Source organism: Salvelinus namaycush, chromosome 32 (genome assembly GCF_016432855.1).
Source record: "Salvelinus namaycush isolate Seneca chromosome 32, SaNama_1.0, whole genome shotgun sequence".
Classification (NCBI taxonomy): Eukaryota; Metazoa; Chordata; class Actinopteri; order Salmoniformes; family Salmonidae; genus Salvelinus; species Salvelinus namaycush.
Genome location: NC_052338.1, coordinates 4146543 through 4171127, shown reverse-complemented (window position 1 = coordinate 4171127; position 24585 = coordinate 4146543). Strand labels below are relative to the sequence as shown.

Below are 24585 nucleotides of genomic sequence, written 5' to 3'. Positions count from 1 at the left end.
CCAACACCATTTCCAGCAGCAACTGGTCTCCCATCCAGGGACTGAACAGGACCAACCCTGCTTAGCTTCAGAGACAAGCCAGCTGTGGAATGCAGGGTGGTATACTGCTGGTGGCCTGTCAGGAAGTCCAGCATTCAGTTGCAGAGGGAGACGTTTAATCCCTGTGTCCTTAGTTTAGTGCTGAGCTATAGTCCATGAACAGCATTCTTACATATGTGTTCCTTTTGTCCAGTTGGAAAGGGCAGTGTGGAGTGCAGTAGAGATCGCATCATCTGTGGATCTATTGGGGCGGTATGTGAATTGGAGTGGGTCTGGGATGATGATGTTGATGTGAGCCATGGCCAGTCTTTCAAAGTATTTGTGAGTGCTACATGGGCAATAGTAATTTAGACAGGTTACTTTGGCGTTCTTGGGCACAGGGACTATGATGGTCTGCTTGAAACGTGTGTATTACAGACTGGGTCGGGGAGAGGTTAAAAATGTCAGTGAAGACACTTGCCAGCTGGTCAGTGCATGCTCTGAGTACGTGTCCTGGTAATCCATCTGGCTCTGCTGCCTTGTGAATGTTAACCTGTTTTAAAGGTCTTACTCACATTGGCTACGGCGAGCGTGATCACACAGTCGTCCGGAACAGCTGGTGCTCTCATGCATGGTTCAGTGTTGCTTTCCTCGACGCAAGTACATGAGGTATTTAGCTCATCTGGTAGGCTCACGTCACTGGACAGCTCGCAGCTGGGTTTCCTTTTGTAATCCGTAATAGTTTGCAAGCCCTGCCGCATCTGACGAGCGTCAGAGCCGGTGTAGTAGAGAGAACACTCGGTCCAATTAGTGTGCTTTGTCTAGATTTTTTGTTTATTTAACATGACTTGAGCTTGCAGTTTGTGCTTTACACAGTGTCTCCTATGGTATTATGTTTAGAGATATTAAGATGGTGGTAAAATGGCAAAATGTATCTATTTTATCCAAATGTATGAAGAATGAGGGCACACAACTCAATATTAGGAAGGTGTTGTTAATGTTTTGTACACTCAGTGTTTGTTTCTTGTAGCATTGTGTGGCGATTTCCATCTATCCACGTTGCAGAGATCAGCACAGCGGGTTTGGTTTTATAGAAAATATTGACACAAGCTTTAAAAAGAGGGACAATACTGCTTTTTTGACTGATTCGCCTCATGATTTGTTTGACAGGACTTTGTTTTCATCCTCCCTAGGGCCATAACTTTTTCCAGGATTTTTTTTTTTAACCATTTGACCTGATTAGAAAGAATCTGGGCCCACCATAGCCCATATAAAACCGTTTTTTCCCCCATTTTTTTCCCCGGTTGACGTATTACTATGTCCTACCATACCACTAGGTTTCAGAGTTTTACCTGGTGAAGTTAGCCTATCCGTTCAGGAAAAACTCTGGGCCCCAGAAACTATTTCCCCTCTCTGGGACCTGTGGTGCCACCTCAGAAATCATCACGCAATGTTACAAATTGAAAAAACATATTTTATTTGTACTATCAAAAAAACATTTCAGCTGTATAAAAAAACATTGCTCTGCTATTATCATTTATACTGTAGTAGTGTTCAGCTCAACGAGACAATTCCATGCTCAAAGGGGGGGGGGGGTAATTGTTGGGCCAGTGCCGTGTGCGACCTCCCGAGGTAGCGCTCGAGACATGGCATTTTTTCTAGTTTTACACAACGGTATTGTCTCTTAAGAATCGATACCTCTCTCAAATATCCCTTTGCCATCGTCAATGTGAAAACGGTCTATGATGATCCTCTCGGTTCTGGTTGTGGCAGTGTGGAGGATTGTGTCGTTTTTTGTCTGTGGTTTGTATTGACCTGTAAGTAAGTGCTCACTCGGCTTGTTCCAAAGCCTGGTCAATAGAGCCGCTTCTCTAATAGCGCGTGGAAAGAGACGATTGATCGGCAGCAAGATCATTTCCGGTTAACAACACTTCCGTACAATGAAAGCCAACCAAACAGGGTGACACGCTAGCTATGTCATGAATGCTTTGTCGGGACAAGTCAGTCCAATAGGCTATGTCCCATAGCCAGGACGTGTGTGTGTGTGTGTGTGTGTGTGTGTCATATTGCAGGCTCTCAGGCTCTGACTGTATTTCAGTTAGGCCTAAGCTAGAAGGCATTTATTAATCACAAAGGTTACAAACCTGTCTGATTCTGTAAAATGTTCACCCCGCGAGCTGTGGGCTCCAGCTGCTCCACTCATGGTACCTATGCACTCTTAAGGACTACTTGGGTAGTTTGAGATGTAGTTGGTGGGTAGGTGTTGATGTCACTTCTTAATACGCTCAGTAATGTGGCTGACGCTTCTATAACGACGAGCTCCTGTAAATCTGGCAAGATTTTTTTGCATGAAAGGTGAGGAATTTTAGTGGTGGATTTCACCCATCCTGTACGTGTGCTCTCTCTCTCTCTCGATCATCACTGTATTACTTAGCAGTTGCAATTACTGCTAAAGCGATAGAATAAGCCTTAAACAATGATGAGGACATATTTTATATGATCATTTATTTGTGTTTCTCTCCCCTCCCTCCCTTTTCTCTCACCCTCTACTGCAGGTACTTTGTGTTGGATCCAGAGCTGGGACAGCTGCAGTACTTTGTACATGAACATGGCAAGAGCCAGAAGCCCAGGGGCTCTCTGCCTCTGATCGGTGCATCGGTTGTCCAGAGTGATGAGGCACCACACATGTTCATCGTCAACTCATTCAATGGCGAGCTTTACAAGCTCAGAGGTACGCTAACCCTTATTAGTCAGAGATTGGGTATTCAGGGAGATTGCATGGGGACAGTGGGAAAATTGCATTGCCTTGTGGGTGTTTTGCAGTTGCGCAATATAGTGATGCCACTTCAAGCAGCTTAAATTGTGCACCTGGGAAAAAACATTCCCAACAACCCAGTCTTTGTTTTTGGAAAAGTGTGTAATGGAAATGAACCTGTGATGTTGTAACTTAGCTTCATGAATATTTCATGAGTCACATTACTAACTTTCAATTTGCCAACTCCATTTCCCACACTTGACAGGAGTTCTCTTGAGCTAGCATGAGTGGGCTACACGGGTGTTCTATATAAGCTGCCTTGTCGCATTGCTGAAAGTTTGAACAGGGTAACTGTACTGGTCGATACATCCTGTCAAAAGGGACACTCCCCTCTATGAGCTATGGTTGAGGTCCATTGGGTTTAAACTGGTCACTATGCTACAGGCTCGCTCTGTCAGAGGTAGGGATGGGATGATACCAGTACCGCCATGTTTTTTTCCATGGCAAAAATTTAAAGACGAAGCAGACCAAACTCTTTGGTCCTTTTTAAAAACCTGCTGTATGTGAAATAGCTTGGGGGGGGGGGGTGGTGTGACTCTGGATGACAACATAATGATGTTTGTTTCCAACATTAGAGCTGTTTACCTGAAGAAATTGAATCCGATTTGTGTTTCGTTTCCTTGCCACGATACTAACAAGTATCGCAGTTCGTCCCGGCCCTAGTCCGAAGCCTGTATCCACTGATGAAGCAAGAGACTCCCTGTCGCTTTAGTTTGTGGAATGTCCCTGTACATTCCCCAAGGGAGGTATCAGAATAACTTGCCCTGTATCTGTGGATGACTCAGTGAACCATCTATTGAGCTCCGAGCAAGCGATATAGTCCCACAGAGAATAAGTAATTGTAGCAAATCAATGTAGGAGCAGGGATCCACTGTCTACAATGTAGGGATGGAACGAGATACAGCTTAAATAAAAAGGTAAAATTACAATCCTTATCAAAGAAGCTAGTTTGGTGTATGTTTTTTTGGAAGGTCTAAACACTATACTTAGTGGCGTACAAGTCATTCCTCTGATTGGGATGGTGACATTTGAATTAAGCCAAATGACGGGGAACAATACCCACCGCCCTGTAGTGTAGCGAGCGACCTTTCATGAGTCTTTGACTAAGAATTAGTAGGTTCACCTTAAATCTCACACGGGTTGTCATGGCAACCCAGGCTTCAACTGGGAAGGGGAGAAGTTCAAGGTTCAACCAGGAACACGCTTCCTGTTTGGTGATTCTGCAGCAACAGACCTCTGTAGTATCGCCTTACGGGTGATTTGTGTACAGCCCCAGCTGTGAATGTGTCCTTTCTTTTCGTGATGTGGATGTCCTTGAATCCCCCTTCACAAACTGTCAAACGTCAAGTCACTGGAGAAGGTGCATATAATCTCCCTTCAGGTGTCCTTGGTCGAACATTTGATCTCAACTCTTAATAAACATTTTGAGTTGAATTTAAGAATGTCGTATTCAAGCCATGTGGAATTATGGGAGATCTGATACAGACGCTAAAGCACAGGCTTCGTCTTCATCGGATATCCAACCAAGGCAGCATAGGGTAATTAGTTTTAGTCGAATAAGCGGGAGCATTATGTTTTGAGCTTTGCCCGGAGCCATGCTCATTGCTCCAGAGTGTATGAAGTAAAAAGGTGAAAACAGCATGAATTAAATCCTGTTTGAATTATCAAATGGCAAATTTTAAAGCTGTTGATCAGATGATGCCAGGAATAAGACACGAGGGCTGTTTAGAAGGGTCAAGTTATTCTCACGGCTTTTCAAGGGGGCTAATTGAGATGCCTGACTGCATATCAGACATTATTGTGACTTATTGAAGTAGTATTATTAAGCAATAAGGCACGAGGGCCTGTGGTATATGGCCAATGTACTACGGCTGAGGGCTGTTCTTATGCACAACGCATTGCGGAGTGCCTGGACACAGCCCCTAGTCGTGGTATATTGGCCATATACCACAAACCCCTGAGGTGCCTTATTGCTATTATAAACTGTCGACCAACGTAATTAGAGCAGTAAAAATAAACGTTTTGTCATACCCGTGGTATACGGTCTGATATACCACGGCTATCAGCCAATCAGTATTCAGGTCTCGAACCATCCAGTTTATAAAATATTTAATATTGCCTAGAACAAATTCAATCTCATCCAGAATAAGGATCCATATTACTTCTACATACTAGGGATGGCAAAAAGAAAGGAAACACAAAGTGTCTCAGGGCTCAGACACACCAATAGCATTTGCTGGCAGAGAGTACTTAGCACTCTGTTCAGAGATGCTAGCTTTAATTTGCGAACTGGGTGCACACCGATTTTTACACGTGGAATCAAGTGAAAATGTCAAGTCACACGTCTATAGCGGGTGGTAGCAAAAACACTGCTCGCTGAACGATGTGTGTGACTTTAATAGGGCGTTGGGCCACCACCAGCCAGAATAGCTTCATTGCGCCTTGGCATAAATTCTACACGTGTCTGGAACTGTTTTGTTGAAAGTGGTGAAAAACGCTGTCAGGCGCCACGCTAGAATCTCCCGCAAGTGTTCAATTGGGTTCAGATCTGGTGACAAAGGCTGCGTTTACACAGGCAGCCCAATTCTGATCTTTTTTCCACTAATTGGTCTTTTGACCAATCACATCAGATCCTTTCACATCAGATCTTTTTCAGAGTGGATCTCATTGGTCAAAAGACCAATTTAGTGATTTTTTTAAAAATATATTTTTTTAACCCTTGTAGGATAAGCCCCGGGCTTATGTTCCTCCCAGCAACTGCAATAATCCCTACTGTCCCATAGTAGTGTTTAATAATGTTTAATAACTTCCAGCAGTTATGAAGTACATATTCAGAGTGCTGCCCTATCATATTATCTCCATTCACCTTAATCAGATCCCCCACCAGCTCCCTCAAATGTATGAGACTATTATTTTAGCCAAGAACATCCACTCGATCACTGTAATTAGCATCAGTGTAATTACATGGTCATGGTTAAATGCTTGAATGGCAATGGATAGACATTAGTGCCCTCTCTTTAGAGCCTATATTGAAGCGTACGTTGACCCCCTTGATTGAAATGCAGAGATGGTGTTATTGAAATGGCATCTGTAGAGCATTGTTGATTAGGACGGGAGACCGCCGTTCCTCCGTTGCAAATGGGTCGGACTGTGTTGTGCTGCTTGATCTCGTTTGCCAAAACAAGCGTGGCTCATTCATCAACTGAATGGAAACTGCCACCCCTCCAACTCCAAACCAGGGACCTTTTTGAACAGAACACCAGCTTTGAATCTTTGATTAGCATTGGCAGTCTTTTGGGGTTACCTTTTTTAGACCGAGCACAAGAACCACCTGGTCTTCGCTAAGTAAGGATTAGTGTGCAAGTAGCTCATGTTAGCGACTTAGCGTCTTTTTCGCCATTGGAAACAGGTGCATATTTGCATATAAACATAACCGCTCGGCACTGCCAGATCCACCTCTGTACATAATTAGCTAGCTGTAATGAACAATCACGGCAAAGCTTGTATAAATCAAGACCCATAATTGCTGCTCTAAATGTGTCGCAGATTCTAAACTGAGACGTTTTGAAAGGAAAAGATATGCCGCTGATGTAGAAGGAATCACTGGGAGGGAAGGGTTTTAACAGACAGCTGGGTACAGGTGTTTCATTATGAATGGCCTACGTGAACACAGCCTTCTCTTGAGAGAGCAGAGGAGCTGTTCACTGGAGATGTTCACTGTTTTAAGTGTCCCATTTGACATTTGTTAGTGTGGATGTGTCTCCTTCTGCCTCCTCACTCAAGCGACATTTCAGGTGCTTGAAAAATAGTGTAGGCCTTAAGTGATTGACAGAAACTCATGTCACGGTGCTCAAATGAGGCCATTACCGTTCCGAGAAATGACTCTTTCTCGAGCTAAACTCGCATGAATAGATTCAGCATTCCGCACTCCATCGTTTATGATCGTGCCCATTTGTTTCAGTTAATCACTATAAAGGACTCCAGGAGTCCAGACAATGCTGCTATATTCGGTTCCGTTGCTAATGAAATGTTCTTATTTTCTCCTTGGAGCGTTACCATGGAGACTGGAGACTTTGGTACATACTATCAAATTGTATCTCACTGAATAATAGGTTGAGATGCTGAGTTGCTCTTGAAGTAAAGTTTTACCAGTCAGTCACAATGATATCCACAATTGGTCTAGCTTTGTGTAGACGAAAGAGGTTGTACCGTTTGTAGACATCAGGCTGGACAAAGCAGACTCTGCCAATTAATCGGTTAATGAAATGAGACGGGCTTATTGGCGTGTCTGGCCTCGGAGGGCAGTTTACTGTCTTGTAAAACAAAAGGGTGAGTCACTTTTTCCATGGTTGGTGTTTGGATAACAGGCTGTCTCTGGGCCGCAGTGAAATGTCTGCCATTTTAGCTAATCGCACAGACACTGTTGTGTGCCCCCCCCCCCCCCCCCCCCCCCCCCCCCCCCCCCCCATTATTGAGGGTTTAGGTTAAAGATCAAGCTTTCCATCAATCTGAAAGTGTGTCTTAGAATATGTTTTAGTGAGTTGTAGAATATGAACACAGACACTATTGTAAAGTGCAGTAGTTTACAAGCCCCTACACAGGGAGTTTGGGATCGACATAAACAAACCTGATGTACTACAATTGTCAGGCCCTGACCCTGTAACAGAATACACAGCACATTGGCTGATAATGTGTCTGACACATTATCAATCTGAAAAGTGACATGCGACACATAATGACACACATTTTGTGATGACTGCCTACATATTGAACTGACCACTAACTCGTATAATGACGATGTCCTATTTCTCCCATTGTGACGATGATGGTTATCGGATAATGAATATTTTGATTCGCTCCTTTTGTGTCTCCGTAGCATCCGACGCCAAAGAGCAGCGGTTCTGGATGAACCAACTCCAAGCGTGCGCCAGACGCCACTCCGACAGCAGTGCCAAGGTGTGTACAACACACATGCACACACACACACACACTGCAGTCACTACTAAGGTCTAGCTCCTGGAATATGTCCCTCAGGAAGAGCAGTGCAGTGACAGGGAAGCCATGACTTTCCCTTGCATTTTTATTCTTTATTTAACCTTTATTTAACCTTTATTTAACTAGGCAAGTCAGTTAAGAACAAATTCTTAGTTACAATGATGGCCTACACCGGCCAAGCCCGGACGGCGCTGGGCAAATTGTGCTCCGCCCTATGGGACTCCCAATCACGGTCGGTTGTGATACAGCCTGGATATTAGAGACTGATATACCGCTGAGTTTACAAATCTCATCGCAGGTATTTCCCACTTCTGTAAGCACAGCTCAGATTGATTGAATTACTTGGGTTCAGGCACCTTTTTGAGGAAATTAAATTGCTGTAAATATGGCTTTTGACAGATGGCTTGAATGGACAACTATGGTATTAGTGTAGGAGTCGATAGTGGGAGAAGTGAAGTAGTTTGAGAGAAAGTAACTTTGTGGTTGTGAGATTTTGTTGCAAACCCTTGTTGTTGGGTGCACTGTTGGCACACTGAAACGGCAAATGCTCTTTCCTATAGTGGTTGGATTTTGGAATTGTTTAGCTTTCATGCAGTCTCAATGCACACAGCAGGCACAGTAGATAACGTTCATAGCCTTCAGAAAGTATTCATACCCTTTGACTTATTACACATTTCGTTTTTTTACAGCCTAAATTGAAAATATCTTTTTTTTTTTCTCTCACCCATCTACACACAATACCCCATAATGACAAAGTGAAAACATATTTTTAGAAATGTTACCAAATTTATTCAAAATGAAATACAGAAATATCTCTTATCTCACACCCCTGAGTCAATACATGTTAGAATCACCTTTCTGGGTAAGTCTCTAAGAGATTTTCATACCTGGATTGTACAATATTTGCACATTATTCTCCAGAAAATGATTTGAGCTCTGTCAAGTTGGTTGTTGATCATTGCTAGACAGCCATTTTCAAGTCTTTCCCTAGATTTTCAAGACAATTTTAAGTCAAAACTTTAACTAGGCCACTCAGGAACATTCAACGTCATCTTGGTAAGCTACTCCAGTGTATATTTGGCCTTGTGTTTTAGGTTATTGTCCTGCTGAAAGATGAATTTGTCTCCCAGTGTCTGTTTTTTATCCTAAAAAAACTCCATAGTCCTTGCCGATGACAAGCATACCCATAACATGATGCAGCCACCACCATGCTTGACAATATGAACAGTGATACTCAGTGATCTATTGGATTTGTCCCAAACATAACACTTTATATTCAGGACATTTTTTGCAGTTTTACTTTAGTGCCTCATTGCAATCAGGATACATGTTTTGGAGTATTTTTTTTATTCTGTACTGGCTTCCTTCTTTTCACTCTGTCATTTAGGTTAGTATTGTGGAGCTACAATGTTGTTTATCCATCTTATCACAACCATTAAACTCGAACTGTTTTAAATTCACCATTGGTCAAATCCCTGAGCGGTTTCCTTCTGTCTTCCTGGCAACTGAATTTGACATTTTAGTAATTTAGCAGACGCTCTTATCCAGAGTGACATTTAGGGTTAAGTGCCTTGCTCAAGGGCAAGACAGATTTTTTTTTTCTCACCTAGTCTGCTTGGGGATTCAAACCAGCAACCTTTTGGTTACTGGCCCAACGCTCTTATCCGCTAGGCTACCTGCCGCTCAGGATTTCGGAAGGACGCCTGTATCGTTGTAGTGACTGGGTGTATTGATACACCATCCAGGGTGTGATTATTAACTTCCCATGCTCAAAGGGATATTCAATGTCTGCTTTTTTTGTTTTTTTACCCATCTACCTACAAGTGCCCTTCTTTGCTGGGGATTGGAAAACCTCCCTGGTCTTTGTGGTTGAATCTGTTTGAAAATCACTGCTCGACTGAGGGACCTTACAATTATCTGTATGTGTGGGGTACAAAGATGAGGTAGTCATTCAAAAATCACGTTTAACACTATTCTTGCACACAGAGTGAGTCCACGCAACTTATAATGTGATTTATTTTTACTCCTGAACTTATTTAGGCTTGCCATAACAAAGGGGTTGAAATAATTATTCACTCAAGCTATTCCAGCTTTTCATTTTTAATTAATTTGTAAATATTTCTAAAAACATAATTCCGCTTTTGACATTATGGGGAATTGTTTTGCGGCCAGTTACACAAAATCTCAATGTAATCCATTTTAAATTAAGCCTGTAACACAACAAAATGTGGAAAAAGTCAAGGGGTGTGAATTCTTTATAGAGGCTCTGTATACCAGATGAGTAATTCTAGTGTAGACACGAATGCTTACCATCACCTCGGAGAGTGATCCTCTCTATTAGATCCCACCTTGTCTTGGCACCGCTCGTACACTTGCTCCTCCCTCCTCTACCCCTCTGACTCTCCTTCTATCTTCTCCCATAGGGCTCTGCGGCTGCTACAGTAGGACTTATGGGAGTCAGCTATTCCCTTTTTTTAAAATAGTGTCATCCCTGATCCTCTGTCTGTTTGAGAGTGAGGGGTAACCTGGGTACGTGCCACCTGGCAATAGCTTCGAAGTGGAACCCTTCCAAACCTATGAACTCTTTTTATTTCTGAAGTTTTTGTGTGGGAAAGTCTGTGAAAGTCAGATTCAAGTCGAGGTCTTGTTGAATCAGGACTGCCACCTGAGAGTTTCGTAAAAAAAAAAAAAAAATACTGCAGCATATTGTGTTGTCTGTATTAAAATGTATTTTTTCCTTTTGTACGTAAATTTGTTCCAGCAAATGGCCAATTCTTCAGCATACTATATTTTGCTCTTTCTCTTCCTTTCATTCACTCGCTCTCTCTCCTTCGCTTTCTCTCTCCCTCTCCCACCATCTCCCCATGTCTACAGACTGATTTGTGTGAGTGCACACCGCAGCAGTCTACAAACAATGCTCTCTCTGTCTGCATCTCCTCGCGCTCTCCTATTATGCATCAGCCCCATTTCCTCCACCCCTGCCTCGTGGCACACTAACTCTCATAAATATTGTCCCTGTTTCCTGTCAAAAAAGACAATCGGACACGTTTCCTTATGTAAATGAGTTTGTGTTAATCCATTGCCAATGTAGACTTGATTTGGAGAGTGAATAGAATTTGGGGCAGTATGGCTGGTTATGGACTCCTGCTCTCTTGGTATAATAGATAAGAGGGTAGCAGACCATGCATTCACCATCTCTGGAGCTCCTGTACAGCCCTATTGTTGGTCTCTGCTGGCTATGCACTGTGTCTGTCCGGGGGTACATTGAAGCCAGTCTCCATGTGACAGTGGAGTATCAGCCTCATTATGGAGTTACCCCATCCTCTGGATCTCTGCTGTGGGCCTTGACAGCCTGGTTTGGAAGTCACTGGGTTGTGAAGGGAACAGTGAAGATTTAGAACCTACTGTATAGTAGTGTGCCGACCCAGTTCATTTTAACAGTGGACGGAAGAAACTTCATCCGTTTTGCATCTGGGTCATGTTCATTAGGGCACATTTTAGTTTTGTAATGGGAAAACAAAAATGAGCTTTTCTTATTAGACAAGTTCAGGTTGTATCTTTCCATTTCCCCAGCTACTGAACACGACCCTGTACTGAGTTCTATGTTTTTTTTGTGTGTTTGGCCTTAGGTCTGGAAGTTTAAGGGATCGGATGAGCACCTGAGTGCGGAGGGAACGACGGGAGGCAGCCAGGAGGGGCTGGTGAGTCAAGATGCACCCGTCCACACCTGAGCTACTACCCTGTACCAACAACTCTCCCTGTACAAATAACTGATCCAGCACAAACACACAACTAGACATAAATACACTTATAGGGTTGTCCATGTCTTCATCTCTCGTTGTGTCCTGGTTCTCACTTTCTGCACTCCTCCATATATTTGAATACCAGCTTGAAAACTTTCATTGCAAACTCTCACACACAGCGTATTAGCTATTCACTTTTTCAAAAAGTGCTGCACAGTTGACTAGACAGAAGTCCAATTATACTCCTTAACTTGGATCAGTAAGGGGAAGGCTCCCATAAGAAGAGGAGGTTTTTTTCCCTCGTGTCAAAAGCGGGTGAGCTTTTTTGGGTTCCTGTACCGTGACAGACAACCGTAGTAGTCTAATCGTGTCTAAGCCTCCCATTCTGCCTCAGAGATCAGTATCACATCTCCTCCAAAGTCTAAGATGTATTCCTAGCTTAGCATAAACAATCTACAATAGCCTGAGCACTGAAATACACTTGGGGAATGAGGGAATTTCTGTTCTATAGTTTTTATTATTGCCAATGCTGGGTGTACAACTGATAAGTAAACTGCACTTTCCTCAGTTTAGCTGCTTATTTACGCTTTCGGTGGAGATTTAAACTTTGTATTCAAAAAGCTGTCACTCATTTCAATCAATTTTTTTCAATGTGTCGGTCACCAGTTACAAATGGCAATCCTTTCTCTGGTGTATTGACAATGACTTTCTTTGTACAGTAGTTGGTTCGTGTAAGGAAGAAAGGCATCTCTTATTGCCTGAGGCTACGTTTTGTACCACACTGTAGTGGAAGAGCGGATTCTACTGTGTTATGAAATAACTCTCATTTGATGTTTGAAATTCCTCTCATCCCGGCTCTTTTGTGGAAGTAATTCCCTACAGAACCCTTAGAATATAATTTATTTTGATACAGGAGTGGTTTTCTCAGGCGGGTATTCGGTACCAGTCTCTCTTTCAGGTTCCTCTTAACCGGCCCAGCTCAGCCCCACTGTAGATACATTTCAGTAGATTATTTCTGTCTTTTTGATACCGTCTCCTGACCTATGTGGTGCCCACCACCCACGTTCTGTGATGGAGGGCCAAGTCAGCCTAAGCAGGAAGGGCACACCTGTGAGGGGCAGACGTGCATGTTGGGACGAGGGGAAGGGAGCATGTTGAAATACTGCTGAGGCTGTGTAAGCGGAGAGTGATTGCATTATGTGTACCGTGTATGTAGATTCAGTCACTCAAGTGTTTCCTAATAGGGAAAGGCATGAACCAAGCGGTGGTAAATCTTTACCCTTCCCAAAATTGGAGAACTAATGGAATGCAGAAATTGGAGCGTTTCATTAGTACACCTCATGAGAAGTTGTTTCTGTATCCACTGAAAGGTAGGACAAGTAGCATAGTTCACAAGCTTGAATAATCTTTGCAGGATTCATAAGTTAGCCTTACTAGCAGATTGTAACATGCTGACCAGACCGGACACGTGGCGTGCGCGAGCGTCGCAAAATAAATTTAGAAACCCATGTTATTCAATTATTGTACCCACACTGCTTGCGCGCGCCAACGAGTGTCTGCGACACCAAGGGCTAAAATAGATGTTGTTCCTATTTCTGACGCAGATCGCGCTGCAAGTCCTGCCTCTCCCATCTCCTCATTGATTTATAGAAGCAGGTACCCACGTGCCATCTCCTCATTGGTTATACCCACGTGGGTGACAGAAAGACGAAAACTGTTTTGCCGGTAGTCGTGGTAATACAATGAAAGTTTAGATGCGATCACCATATAATTTAAACGATGAAAAGGAGGAGGAGAGATGACTAGAAACGATTCGGTTGGCCGTTTTATATGTGGATTAATTGTCGGAGTAGAGATCCTTGTCCATTTCAGGTAAAATAACAACTCAATGTTTATATCCCAGGACAAATTAGCTAGCAACAGCAAGCTAGCTAAACAGGACAAATTAACGTTAGCTAGCAAGTGCAAGCTAACTAGCTAAAATACCATACATGTTTAATGCTTTTCGACCTGTCCCCAAATTAATGTCATTGGTTCAGAGTTTGTTTTGATATTTTAACCTGCGTGTCGTGATCGCGTTTGGTGTGGGGGGGCAAAATAAATGTATGCATGGGAGCGCACGCGCGCAGCCGGTTTGGGCAAGGTGTAATGTGTTGCTCCATTAGCCATTACAGGATAGGTGATGTTGGGAGTAGCACAGAGAATTTTCGACCAACCTTAAATTGGCGATACTACACTGCTCAAAAAAAAATAAAGGGAACACTTAAACAACACAATGTAACTCCAAGTCAATCACACTTCTGTGAAATCAAACTGTCCACTTAGGAAGCAACACTGATTGACAATAAATTTCACATGCTGTTGTGCAAATGCAATAGACAAAAGGTGGAAATTATAGGCAATTAGCAAGACACCCCCAATAAAGGAGTGATTCTGCAGGTGGTGACCACAGACCACTTCTCAGTTCCTATGCTTCCTGGCTGATGTTTTGGTCACTTTTGAATGCTGGCGGTGCTTTCGCTCTAGTGGTAGCATGAGACGGAGTCTACAACCCACACAAGTGGCTCAGGTAGTGCAGCTCATCCAGGATGGCACATCAATGCGAGCTGTGGCAAGAAGGTTTGCTGTGTCTGTCAGCGTAGTGTCCAGAGCATGGAGGCGCTACCAGGAGACAGGCCAGTACATCAGGAGACGTGGAGGAGGCCGTAGGAGGGCAACAACCCAGCAGCAGGACCGCTACCTCCGCCTTTGTGCAAGGGGGAGCACTGCCAGAGCCTTGCAAAATGACCTCCAGCAGGCCACAAATGTGCATGTGTCTGCTCAAACGGTCAGAAACAGACTCCATGAGGGTGGTATGAGGGCCCGACGTCCACAGGTGGGGGTTGTGCTTACAGCCCAACACCGTGCAGGACGTTTGGCATTTGCCAGAGAACACCAAGATTGGCAAATTCGCCACTGGCGCCCTGTGCTCTTCACAGATTCACACTGAGCACATGAGCACATGTGACAGACGTGACAGAGTCTGGAGACGCCGTGGAGAACGTTCTGCTGCCTGCAACATCCTCCAGCATGACCGGTTTGGCGGTGGGTCAGTCATGGTGTGGGGTGGCATTTCTTTGTGGAGCCGCACAGCCCTCCATGTGCTCGCCAGAGGTAGCCTGACTGCCACTAGGTACCGAGATGAGATCCTCAGAGCCCTTGTGAGACCATATGCTGACACATGCACATTTGTGGCCTGCTGGAGGTCATTTTGCAGGGCTCTGGCAGTGCTCCCCCTTGCACAAAGGCGGAGGTAGCGGTCCTGCTGCTGGGTTGTTGCCCTCCTACGGCCTCCTCCACGTCTCCTGATGTACTGGCCTGTCTCCTGGTAGCGCCTCCATGCTCTGGACACTACGCTGACAGACACAGCAAACCTTCTTGCCACAGCTCGCATTGATGTGCCATCCTGGATGAGCTGCACTACCTGAGCCACTTGTGTGGGTTGTAGACTCCGTCTCATGCTACCACTAGAGTGAAAGCACCGCCAGCATTCAAAAGTGACCAAAACATCAGCCAGGAAGCATAGGAACTGAGAAGTGGTCTGTGGTCACCACCTGCAGAATCACTCCTTTATTGGGGGTGTCTTGCTAATTGCCTATATTTTCCACCTTTTGTCTATTCCATTTGCACAACAGCATGTGAAATGTATTGTCAATCAGTGTTGCTTCCTAAGTGGACAGTTTGATTTCACAGAAGTGTGATTGACTTGGAGTTACATTGTGTTGTTTAAGTGTTCCCTTTATTTTTTTGAGCAGTGTATATTTGTTCTCGATTCAGCCAAACATGTACCTTCAAAAATGTCAGTATCCATTTGTAGGTGCTTTGTTTGAATTTTGAAAATGCTACATTTTTATGTGTATGCCTCCATCTTGTTTATTTAAAAATCTTATCTCATTGATTGACACAGGTGAGTGACATGCGGCGCTTTGGGGTAGACCCACCTGTCTCAATCAATGAGGAAAGATTTGTACACATTGTTGGATTACTTCATGGAGCAAAAAAATATATATTTTAATAACGGAGCATTTTCTAAATTCAAATGAACCACCTGCAACTGACATAAAATTTTTAAAAGATGTATGTTTGGCTGAATCAAGAACTAAGATTGTATGGCCAAGTTAAGGTTGGTCAAATTCTCTGTGCTACTCCATAAACAGTACCTATCCTGTAATGGCTAATGGAGCATCACATTAGCCCGTTAAAATCTGCTAGCTAACGTAAGCCATGCATGACAGTAACTTTTCCTCTCCCAGCTTCAGTGATACAGGTGGTTCTCTCTCTCTCTCTTTCTCTGGGTTCAGTACTCATTCTCATGATCCCTCATTTGCTCCCTCTCTCCCTCTCTCCGTCTCCATGACTCTGCCATCTTCTCACTGTTGCAGTTTTTCTGAAATGCCTGCAGCTCTGTGCCAGTTTTAGAGAGGAGAGACCTGAGCTGCTGTTGGACACATCTAAATGCTGAGTGTTCCCCCATCTGATTTACTCACTGCTGTAGCTGCATGGCCCTGTTCTCACAGAAAGCTGCCGTCTTGCGATTTGAAACGTTGTTAGGGTGAGAATTTGAATGATACACATGCATACTTGCGGCCATTGGAAATAAAGTATCCTGCACTTTCCTGCAGTGTCACAATGTGCCTTATTCCGTTTGTGACTATTATGGCTCTGTGGTCCTGGGAGTGAGTTGCTGCTTCCAAAATGGAAGCCGAGTTGTTTCTCCTCCGGTGAGCAGTGCTCAGGGAGAGAGTCGTTTATTTGATCTATTTATCTATCTTGCCTCTGCTCTCTCTCTCGACTGTGCTGTGCACCGACCTCTGGTATCCAGGGTGGAGGTGCGCGGTCTCTCTGGAACTGCTGTAAATTGATGGAGGGTGAGGACGGGTTCCGACTGAGAGACATGGCAGACAGTATACAGAGGGCAGGGAAATGGAGAGACGGAGCAAGGGAGAGAGGGAGGGAAGGCGAAAGAAGGAAGGAGATAACCGGATTTGATTTTGTTGGTGGTGTAGAGCTATAAAGAAGACGGAAGGCAAAGGTCCACTTTTTAAGTTTGGTTGGTGGCTTCTTACATTTCTGTTCGTTCACCTCTACGTACCTTATTTGCTCTTGTCAGGAGGGAAGTAACCTGAAGCTAATTTAGGAGTTGAGTTCACTGGAAAGGTGGTAGCTTTTGCTCTGGTTTTGTTTGGGGTTTGTAATAACAGGGAGGCCCAGGCTAAGGTTTAGTCACGGTTCTCCTCATACGACTGAAATGTGGACCCTTTTAAGGAAACCACAAGGTGCAGTCTTCGGTTTGCTGCCCGTCGTCAGGCATTGGTTGCAACATGGTTTTCATATAGTACCCAAGCTTATTCAAGAAGGCTAAACCCCCTTTTTTTCTGGTTTGACTCACAAACCATAGGATACAGGGGAATGTTAGATGAAAATAGAAGTAGGAAGTAGTGGTGTGGCAGTTCACATATCCCTCCTCGCTCTTTTTTGTTGTTGTCTTTCTCTCTCAGGGCTCGTCGTCTTCCGGTCGGTCCCGTAGCGTCTCCCTCCTCCCACCAGCCTCCTCATCGCCTGGTATCCAGAGGCACTTGGTGTGTCCGGGCACACCGAGCAACATCGTGACCATCACCCACCACAAGTCCCCAGCCGCTGCTCGACGGGCCAAGAACCAGTATCCCGGCCGACTACTGGAGGTCAAAGAGGTGGGCTGAACCTGAAATTGTCCCTCTGGCTGTATTGATAATTCTTTGTCGTAGGCGCTAGGGAGACTGCCAAATTCATCACAATGTCTGACAGATTGGAGTCATGGAGTTTGGATTTTTAAATGTACTTTTTACACAATAGGGAATATTTCTGTTCAAAGTACATGACGCAGTCATTTTAAATTGACCACAACATTGACCCCAACAACTATTATTTTAATACTGCACCATATTTCTTGTTCTATGTGTTCAGTGTTGCTGCCTAATCTCAGGTTGGCCATTGGTGCAATGAGTTCAGCAACAATTTTTTTTGGCCTGGCTTCTGACCCTATCAACATTGACTGCACTGCGCTCTATGTCTGTAGCTTTAGCTGGCTTGGCGTTTCTCTGTATATATCCATACTGCTTAAAATGGCATGCGACAAAGGGGAAGCTAAAAGGCTAGCTCAGCGTTTCCATAACTCGCTCCTGGGGACCCCCAAGGGGTGCACGTTTTGGTTTTTGCCCTAGAACTACACAGCTGATTCAAATAATGACACCATCAAGCTTTGATTATTTGAATCAGCTGTGTAGTTCTAGGGTTAAAAAAAACAAAACAAAGCCTGTACCCCTTGGGGTCCCCAGGACCGAGTTTGGAAAACGCTGCGCAAGCTGATGTTGTGCCTAATGGAGTGAAGTCTGAACTGGAGAGGTGGTGTGTCTGAAGAGGATGAAAGGGCATTATACCGGTAATTCCAGTTTTTGCTAAAATGGTTGAGTAACCAATTGCCGAATTTGGCATTGATTTGCATGGACATTTTGGAGTAGTACTTTCATGACTGAGAACCCCTCCGATTACCATTAGTCATCCTCCAAAACGCACTCTGTACTTTGTTGTATGTCTCCTTTCTTTAGTGGAAAATTCTATCAGTGTCAGACTGTGCTAAGCGGGCCCTGTACTGCATCAATTATACCCCATGGAGTTACCAAGCTGCCAGTTCTGGCCACAGCCTGGTCCACATCTGCTCTGTCTTCATGCTCGGATAGCCTGGTTAAATCAGACTGAACACTGCACTTATCATTGTGAGCACAGCATTCAATCTGTGTTAACCAGGCTATTGCTCACATGCATTCATTCACAAATTTCTGCTTTTCGCCCTGGAACGACTTTCTAGCTTTTGTTTAGTTATCCCTAGCGGTCTAGTTTTGTTCCTCCTATTGTCAGTGGGCTGTGTACTTGTCTGCTGAATTGTATTCAAGTCATCTTATCTATATAATTCAGCTGATGGGAAGACTTCCCGAACTGATGACAAAGCGTTTTCTAGTATCAGACGAGAAACAGTTTTTCGTCTAAGCTTTGCAAAAAGTATGCCTAATATATTTTTTCAGGAGCGTCGGTAGGTACATTGGGTAAAATGGGAAATTACTGGAATGAGTGATGGATTGTGTATACTCTGATCTTTAGAAAAATGTTGGCTTTGTTATTTTTGTTAATTTATTATGTCTTTTCCCTGAATTAGAGTTCAGGGAAAATAGTTTTGTCATTGTTCTGGAAGCAGCTCTGCATAGTGATCCCTAGCTGGCACAGCCACAAAGTCATAAAATCTGATTTTAAACCGAACCTTATCCACACTGCTAACCCTAATGCCTAACCCTAACCTTAAATTAAGACCAAAAAGCAAATTTTTGTTTTCATTACTTTTTATAATATAGCCAATTTTGCAGCTGGCTTATCTAAGGAGAAACCGCTTAGTTCTGCCTCCAGGACAAGACTCGTGACAGGCATGGTGTATGGAGTGTTGGCAGTGGACACACTTGTGTGCTGTACCATTGCCTCCGTCGGACATTGCCTTCCAGGAATGAGTGGAGGGCAGAACATTAGTTACTGATAAATCTACATGGTTCTACATGGCACAAATAACACAATTTCCCCCCCATTCACTCTCTGAGACACTGGGTAAAGGACATGAATCAGAATGTATCATTCCTATTGTAGCTACCGGACACCGTATCAATGCACAGGTATGAGAGCCAACAGCAAAGGTTGCTCTCTTTGAGGCTCTGCTTCTGGAACAAGGTGGCTTTGTACAGTTTCTCAGAAACCTGGAACTCTAAAAGGGCATTGGTGAATAGTACACCGGCTAGCAGGATAGCAAATAAGTCATGTAATCAATTTTTTTGCTGAGGAATTGGATCACCTAAGATGACAGGGACTCAGCTAGTTAGTATGAACAGAGGGGAGTAAGGAGCCATGGCACCTCATGAAACTATAGCTCTCGAATTTGTCCTCAAAGGCATAGTGTTCAAACAACACTGGCAGGCTGTTTTTTTTTTTTAGGTCATTTCGGTTCGATTATAAAAAAAATATCCACGGTTTTCGGTTTCGATTTATAAAAGAAAAAAATGCACTATGCATTATGTGGGTTTTATGCTGTTATGCTGTAACACAGAATAAAACAATTAATAATGTCACGGTTTTCTAACGTAGAACCCAGAAGCAGACCAGGACAAGGAGAGTAAGACGAAGGTGAGTATTTATTTACAAGTTTAAGTGTAGAGATAGAAAGATCCAGGTAGCGGAGCGGGCAGCGGAGTTGAGTTGATGGGATTGAATTGGCAGATCCAAGGGAGTAACAGAAGCCACCGACGACCAGGTAGGGATGGAATTAGTGTTCCGGGTGACTGACTGACAGAGAGAACGGAAGTAAGTTCAAGGCAAGCAAGACGTACAAAACAACAAAACAAACTATCAAAATGGCGGCTGATACGCTGGCACGACATACTGTTCATGGCTAACGATCCGGCAGGGAATGGATGTCAGGTCAGTGCTTATGAAGTGGAGGGGTGATGATCAGGACCAGGTGTGCAGATAGCGGATTGGAAACAGGTGCGGTAAATCAGAGATCTCCCAACCAGCTACGTCGCCCGGCAACCAGACAGGGTGCGTTCCAGGACACCGGAAAAAACACTCCAGGACAGAACACAGGCAAAAAGACTCAGGAAGCGGGATTCGTGACAGTACCCCCCCCTCCGACGAACGCCACCGGGCGTACTACCCGGAGCGCCAGGGTGGAGGCGGTAGAAGTCACGAAGCAGGTCAGCATCAAGGATCTGACGCCGAGGAATCCAACTCCTCTCCTCTGGACTATAACCTTCCCAATCCACGAGATACTGGAACCCTCTACCCCGCCGTCTGGAGTCCATGATGCGGCGCACCGTGTAGACAGGACCACCTCCGATCATCCGAGGAGGAGGAGGACGAGGAGGAGGGGGCAACAGAGGACTGAGGAGAACCGGCTTGAGGCAGGAGACATGAAAGGTGGGGTGTACTCTAAGTGTTGCAGGCAACTTGAGTCGAACCACTACAGGATTAATGATTCTCTCCACCACAAACGGACCAATGAACCTCTGTGACAGTTTCCTCGACTCAGTCCGTAGGGGAAGATCCCGTGTAGCCAACCAAACCTTATCTCCGACGGTATAAGCGGGGGCAGGAATACGGCGACGATTCGCCTGGATCTGATACCGGTCAGAAACTCTAAGGAGGGCCTTCCTGGCCCGATGCCAGGTCCGGTGGCAACGACGAATGTGGGCCTGGACAGAGGGAACCGAGAGATCCCTCTCCTGAGAAGGAAACAAGGGAGGTTGGTAACCATACAGGCACTGGAAGGGAGACATCCCAGTGGCAGATGAAGGGAGAGTATTATGGGCATACTCGACCCAGGGTAACTGAGAGGACCAAGAGGTGGGATCAGAGGAGACAAGACAGCGCAGCGTGGACTCCATCTTCTGGTTGGCTCTCTCCGCCTGACCATTAGATTGGGGGTGAAAACCCGATGTGAGACTGACTGTAGCTCCAATGGCCAAACAGAAGGATCTCCAGACAGCAGAGGTAAACTGAGGACCACGGTCAGAAACAATGTCACTGGGCAATCCGTGGACCCTGAAAACCTCCCTAACAAGGATCTCGGACGTCTCAGTGGCAGATGGAAGCTTGGAGATGGGGACAAAGTGAGCGAACTTGCTGAATCTGTCCACAATGGTCAGAATGACCGTGTTCCCACCAGAAGAGGGCAACCCTGTGACAAAGTCCAGGGCCAGATGCGACCAAGGTCGCCGGGGAATAGGTAGGGGGTGAAGAAGCCCAGAGCTGGGCCGATTGGTACTCTTATTCTGCGCACAAACAGGACAAGCGGCAACAAACCTCCGGGTATCTTCTCCCATGGCAGGCCACCAAAAACGTCTGCGCAGTAGCGCCATAGTCCGGGCAACGCCAGGGTGACAAGCTATCTTGCTGGCGTGGGACCACTGAAGGACATCAGAACGGACCGACTCAGGCACGAACAACTGACCGGGTGGACCGTTACCGGGGCCGGGCTGCGTCCGAAGGGCCGCCATCACATCCTCCTCAATCCTCCATGTAACGGCTCCCACGACAAGGTTCTGGGGAAGAATCGTCTCAGTCTTGGCCCCACTCTCCTCCGTCTTGGAGAACATCCGGGAGAAGGCGTCCGCCTTGCCGTTCTTCGACCCAGGTCGGAACGTCAGGGAAAAATTGAAACGTCCAAAAAACAAAGCCCACCTGGCCTGACGGGAGTTGAGACGTTTAGCCGATTGCATGTAAGCCAGATTCTTGTGGTCAGTCCAGACCACAAACGGTTGCTCCGCTCCCTCCAACCAGTGACGCCACTCCTCCAAGGCAAGCTTCACAGCGAGAAGCTCCCGGTTACCCACATCGTAGTTTCTCTCAGCTGGTGAAAGACGACAAGAGTAGAAGGCGCAGGGATGGAGTTTACCGTCAGTGGAGCTACGCTGGGACAGGATGGCACCCACCCCCACATCAGATGCGTCCACCTCAACAACAAACTGACGGGAAGTGTCAGGTTGAGAGAGAATCGGGGCGTTGGTGAATCGGCTCTTCAAGTTCAGAAATGCTCGGTCTGCCTCAGGAGTCCAACAGAAAGTTCTGGTGCAAGACGTCAGGGCAGTTAAAGGGGCGGCCACCCGGCTGTAATCACGGATAAACCTCCGATAGAAGTTCGCAAATCCCAGGAATCTCTGGAGCTGCAATCTCGTACCGGGCTGGGCCCAATCCCGAACCGCCCGAACCTTCTCTTGGTCCATCTTGATCTCACCCCTGGAGATGATGTACCCGAGGAAGGATGTAGTGTGGGCGTGAAAATCACACTTCTCTGCCTTCACAAACAGACGGTTTTCCAATAACCGCTGCAGGACCTGCTTAACATGCTGGATGTGGCTGGAAAGCTCCTTGGAGAAAATAAGGATGTCATCCAGGTAAACGAACACAAACAAACCGATCATATCCCTCAGCACGTCATTCACCAAACTTTGGAACACTGCTGGAGCGTTGGAAAGTCCAAACGGCATCACCTGGTACTCGAAATGTCCCATAGGTGTATTGAACCCAGTCAACCACTCGTCCCCCTCCTTGATCCGAACCAGATGATACGCATTGCGTAGATCAAGCTTCGTAAACACAGTAGCACCCTGTAAAGAGTCGAAAGCGGAGCTCATCAAGGGCAAGGGGTACTTGTTCTTGACCGTAATATCATTCAACCCCCGATAATCAATGCACGGTCGAAGAGAGCCATCCTTCTTACTCACAAAAAAAAATCCAGCTCCCAGGGGTGATGACGAGGGACGAATGAGACCTGCAGCCAGAGACTCCTTTATGTAGGTCTCCAGGGCTTCCCGCTCAGGTCGAGAGATACTGTATAACCGTCCCTTGGGAAAGGCAGCTCCAGGGAACAGATTAATCGCACAATCATAAGGTCGGTGGGGAGGAAGTGACTGAGCCTTCTGCTTACTGAACACCTCACCCAACTCGTGATATGTTTCAGGAACCAGGGACAAATCAGGAGGAGCAGACTCACTGACCCGACTGGGGACAGCCTGAGAACAGGCAGTCCTGAGGCAGTTAGCATGGCACTCAATGCTCCAACTAGTTACCTTTCCAGTCACCCAATCGAACGAGGGATTGTGTTCTCTTAGCCAGGGATATCCAAGAACCAGAGGAACATGGGGGGGAAGGCAAAATGAAAAAAGAAATAACCTCTGAATGATTCCCCGACAACAACATCTTAACCGGTTCAGTCCTCATAGTGATCCGTGCCAGACTACTGCCGTTCAGAGTGGTTGCTTCAATGGCTTCCGGTAATTGCTCCTTGGAAAGCCCCAGCTGTTCCACTAAGTCGGCATCAATGAAGCTGTCATCGGCACCTGAATCGATGAAAGCGTTAATCGCTAAACTCTGATTCTTATTTATGAGGGTAGCAGGAAAATGAGGTCTGACAGGGCTCTTGAGAGGTTGAAACTGGCTCGCTAACAAACCTCCCAAACTTAACGAGCCGAGCAGTTTAACGGGCGCTGAGGACAAACGGAGATGTAATGTTCCGAGCTACCACAGTAGAGGCAGCTGTTGGTCTCATGTCTACGTTGGCGCTCGTCCTTAGTTAACCCGTGCCGCCCCACTTGCATAGGTTCAGAATCTGGCGGCAGGACTCCTCCACTAATCCCGTGTGGGGAAACATGATTAACACCTTCTGGTCCACCTCCTGACCCGAATGGTAACCGAGTAGCTGATTGATTGGACGGGACCCACTGCTTCTCCCTCCTTCTCTCTCGAACTTTGTTATCCACCCTAATAGCTAATGCGACCAAACTGTCCAGGTCACAAGGCTCCGGATAGGAGATCAGCTCATCCTTGAGTTGCTCCGACAACCCCTGGTAAAAAGCCGCTTGTAGTGCCTCCTCATTCCACCCACTCTCCACAGCCAATGTCCGGAACTCAATCACAAAGTCTGCCACGTAGCGAGCTCCTTGGCGAAGAGAGAACAAACGCTTAGCTGCGTCCTTGCCTCGGACTGGATGGTCAAAAAGCTTTCTCATCTCTGCCGTGAACTCCTGGTATGACGCCATGCAGGTGTCCTGTTGTTCCCAAACAGCTGAAGCCCATTCCAAAGCTCTACCACGCAGCAGTTCAATAACAAAAGCTATCCTAGCCTTGTCTGTGGCGTAAGAGTGGGGCTGCAGATCAAACACTAAACCACACTGCATAAGAAATGAACGGCATCTTCCCAAATCCCCTTCGTACTTATCAGGCGTCGGTACCTTGGGCTCACGGAAGGGAACCGCTCCAGAAGCGGCAGGTGAGAGGGGTGAAACAGGTGGTGGAGGATCCGTCGGCAAACTGAGCTGATCCTGGATACTCGTCAATCTAGCAGAGAAATTCCGGACTGAAATCGCTATCTCCTGTAGCGCCGTGCTGTGTTGTCCCAATATCTTC

General features: G+C 45.6%; 1 protein-coding gene across 1 annotated transcript in view; it reads left to right on the top strand.

Annotated features, from left to right (window-relative positions):
- Positions 1-1958: 1958 nt before the first annotated feature.
- LOC120026758 (oxysterol-binding protein-related protein 10-like) overlaps positions 1959-24585 on the top strand; it is an 81104-nt gene continuing 58477 nt past the window's right edge. The window contains exons 1-3 of the mRNA XM_038971477.1: positions 1959-1978; positions 2574-2749; positions 7710-7793. Of these exons, the coding sequence (XP_038827405.1) occupies positions 1959-1978; positions 2574-2749; positions 7710-7793 (280 nt within the window). The remainder of the gene's footprint in view (positions 1979-2573; positions 2750-7709; positions 7794-24585) is intronic.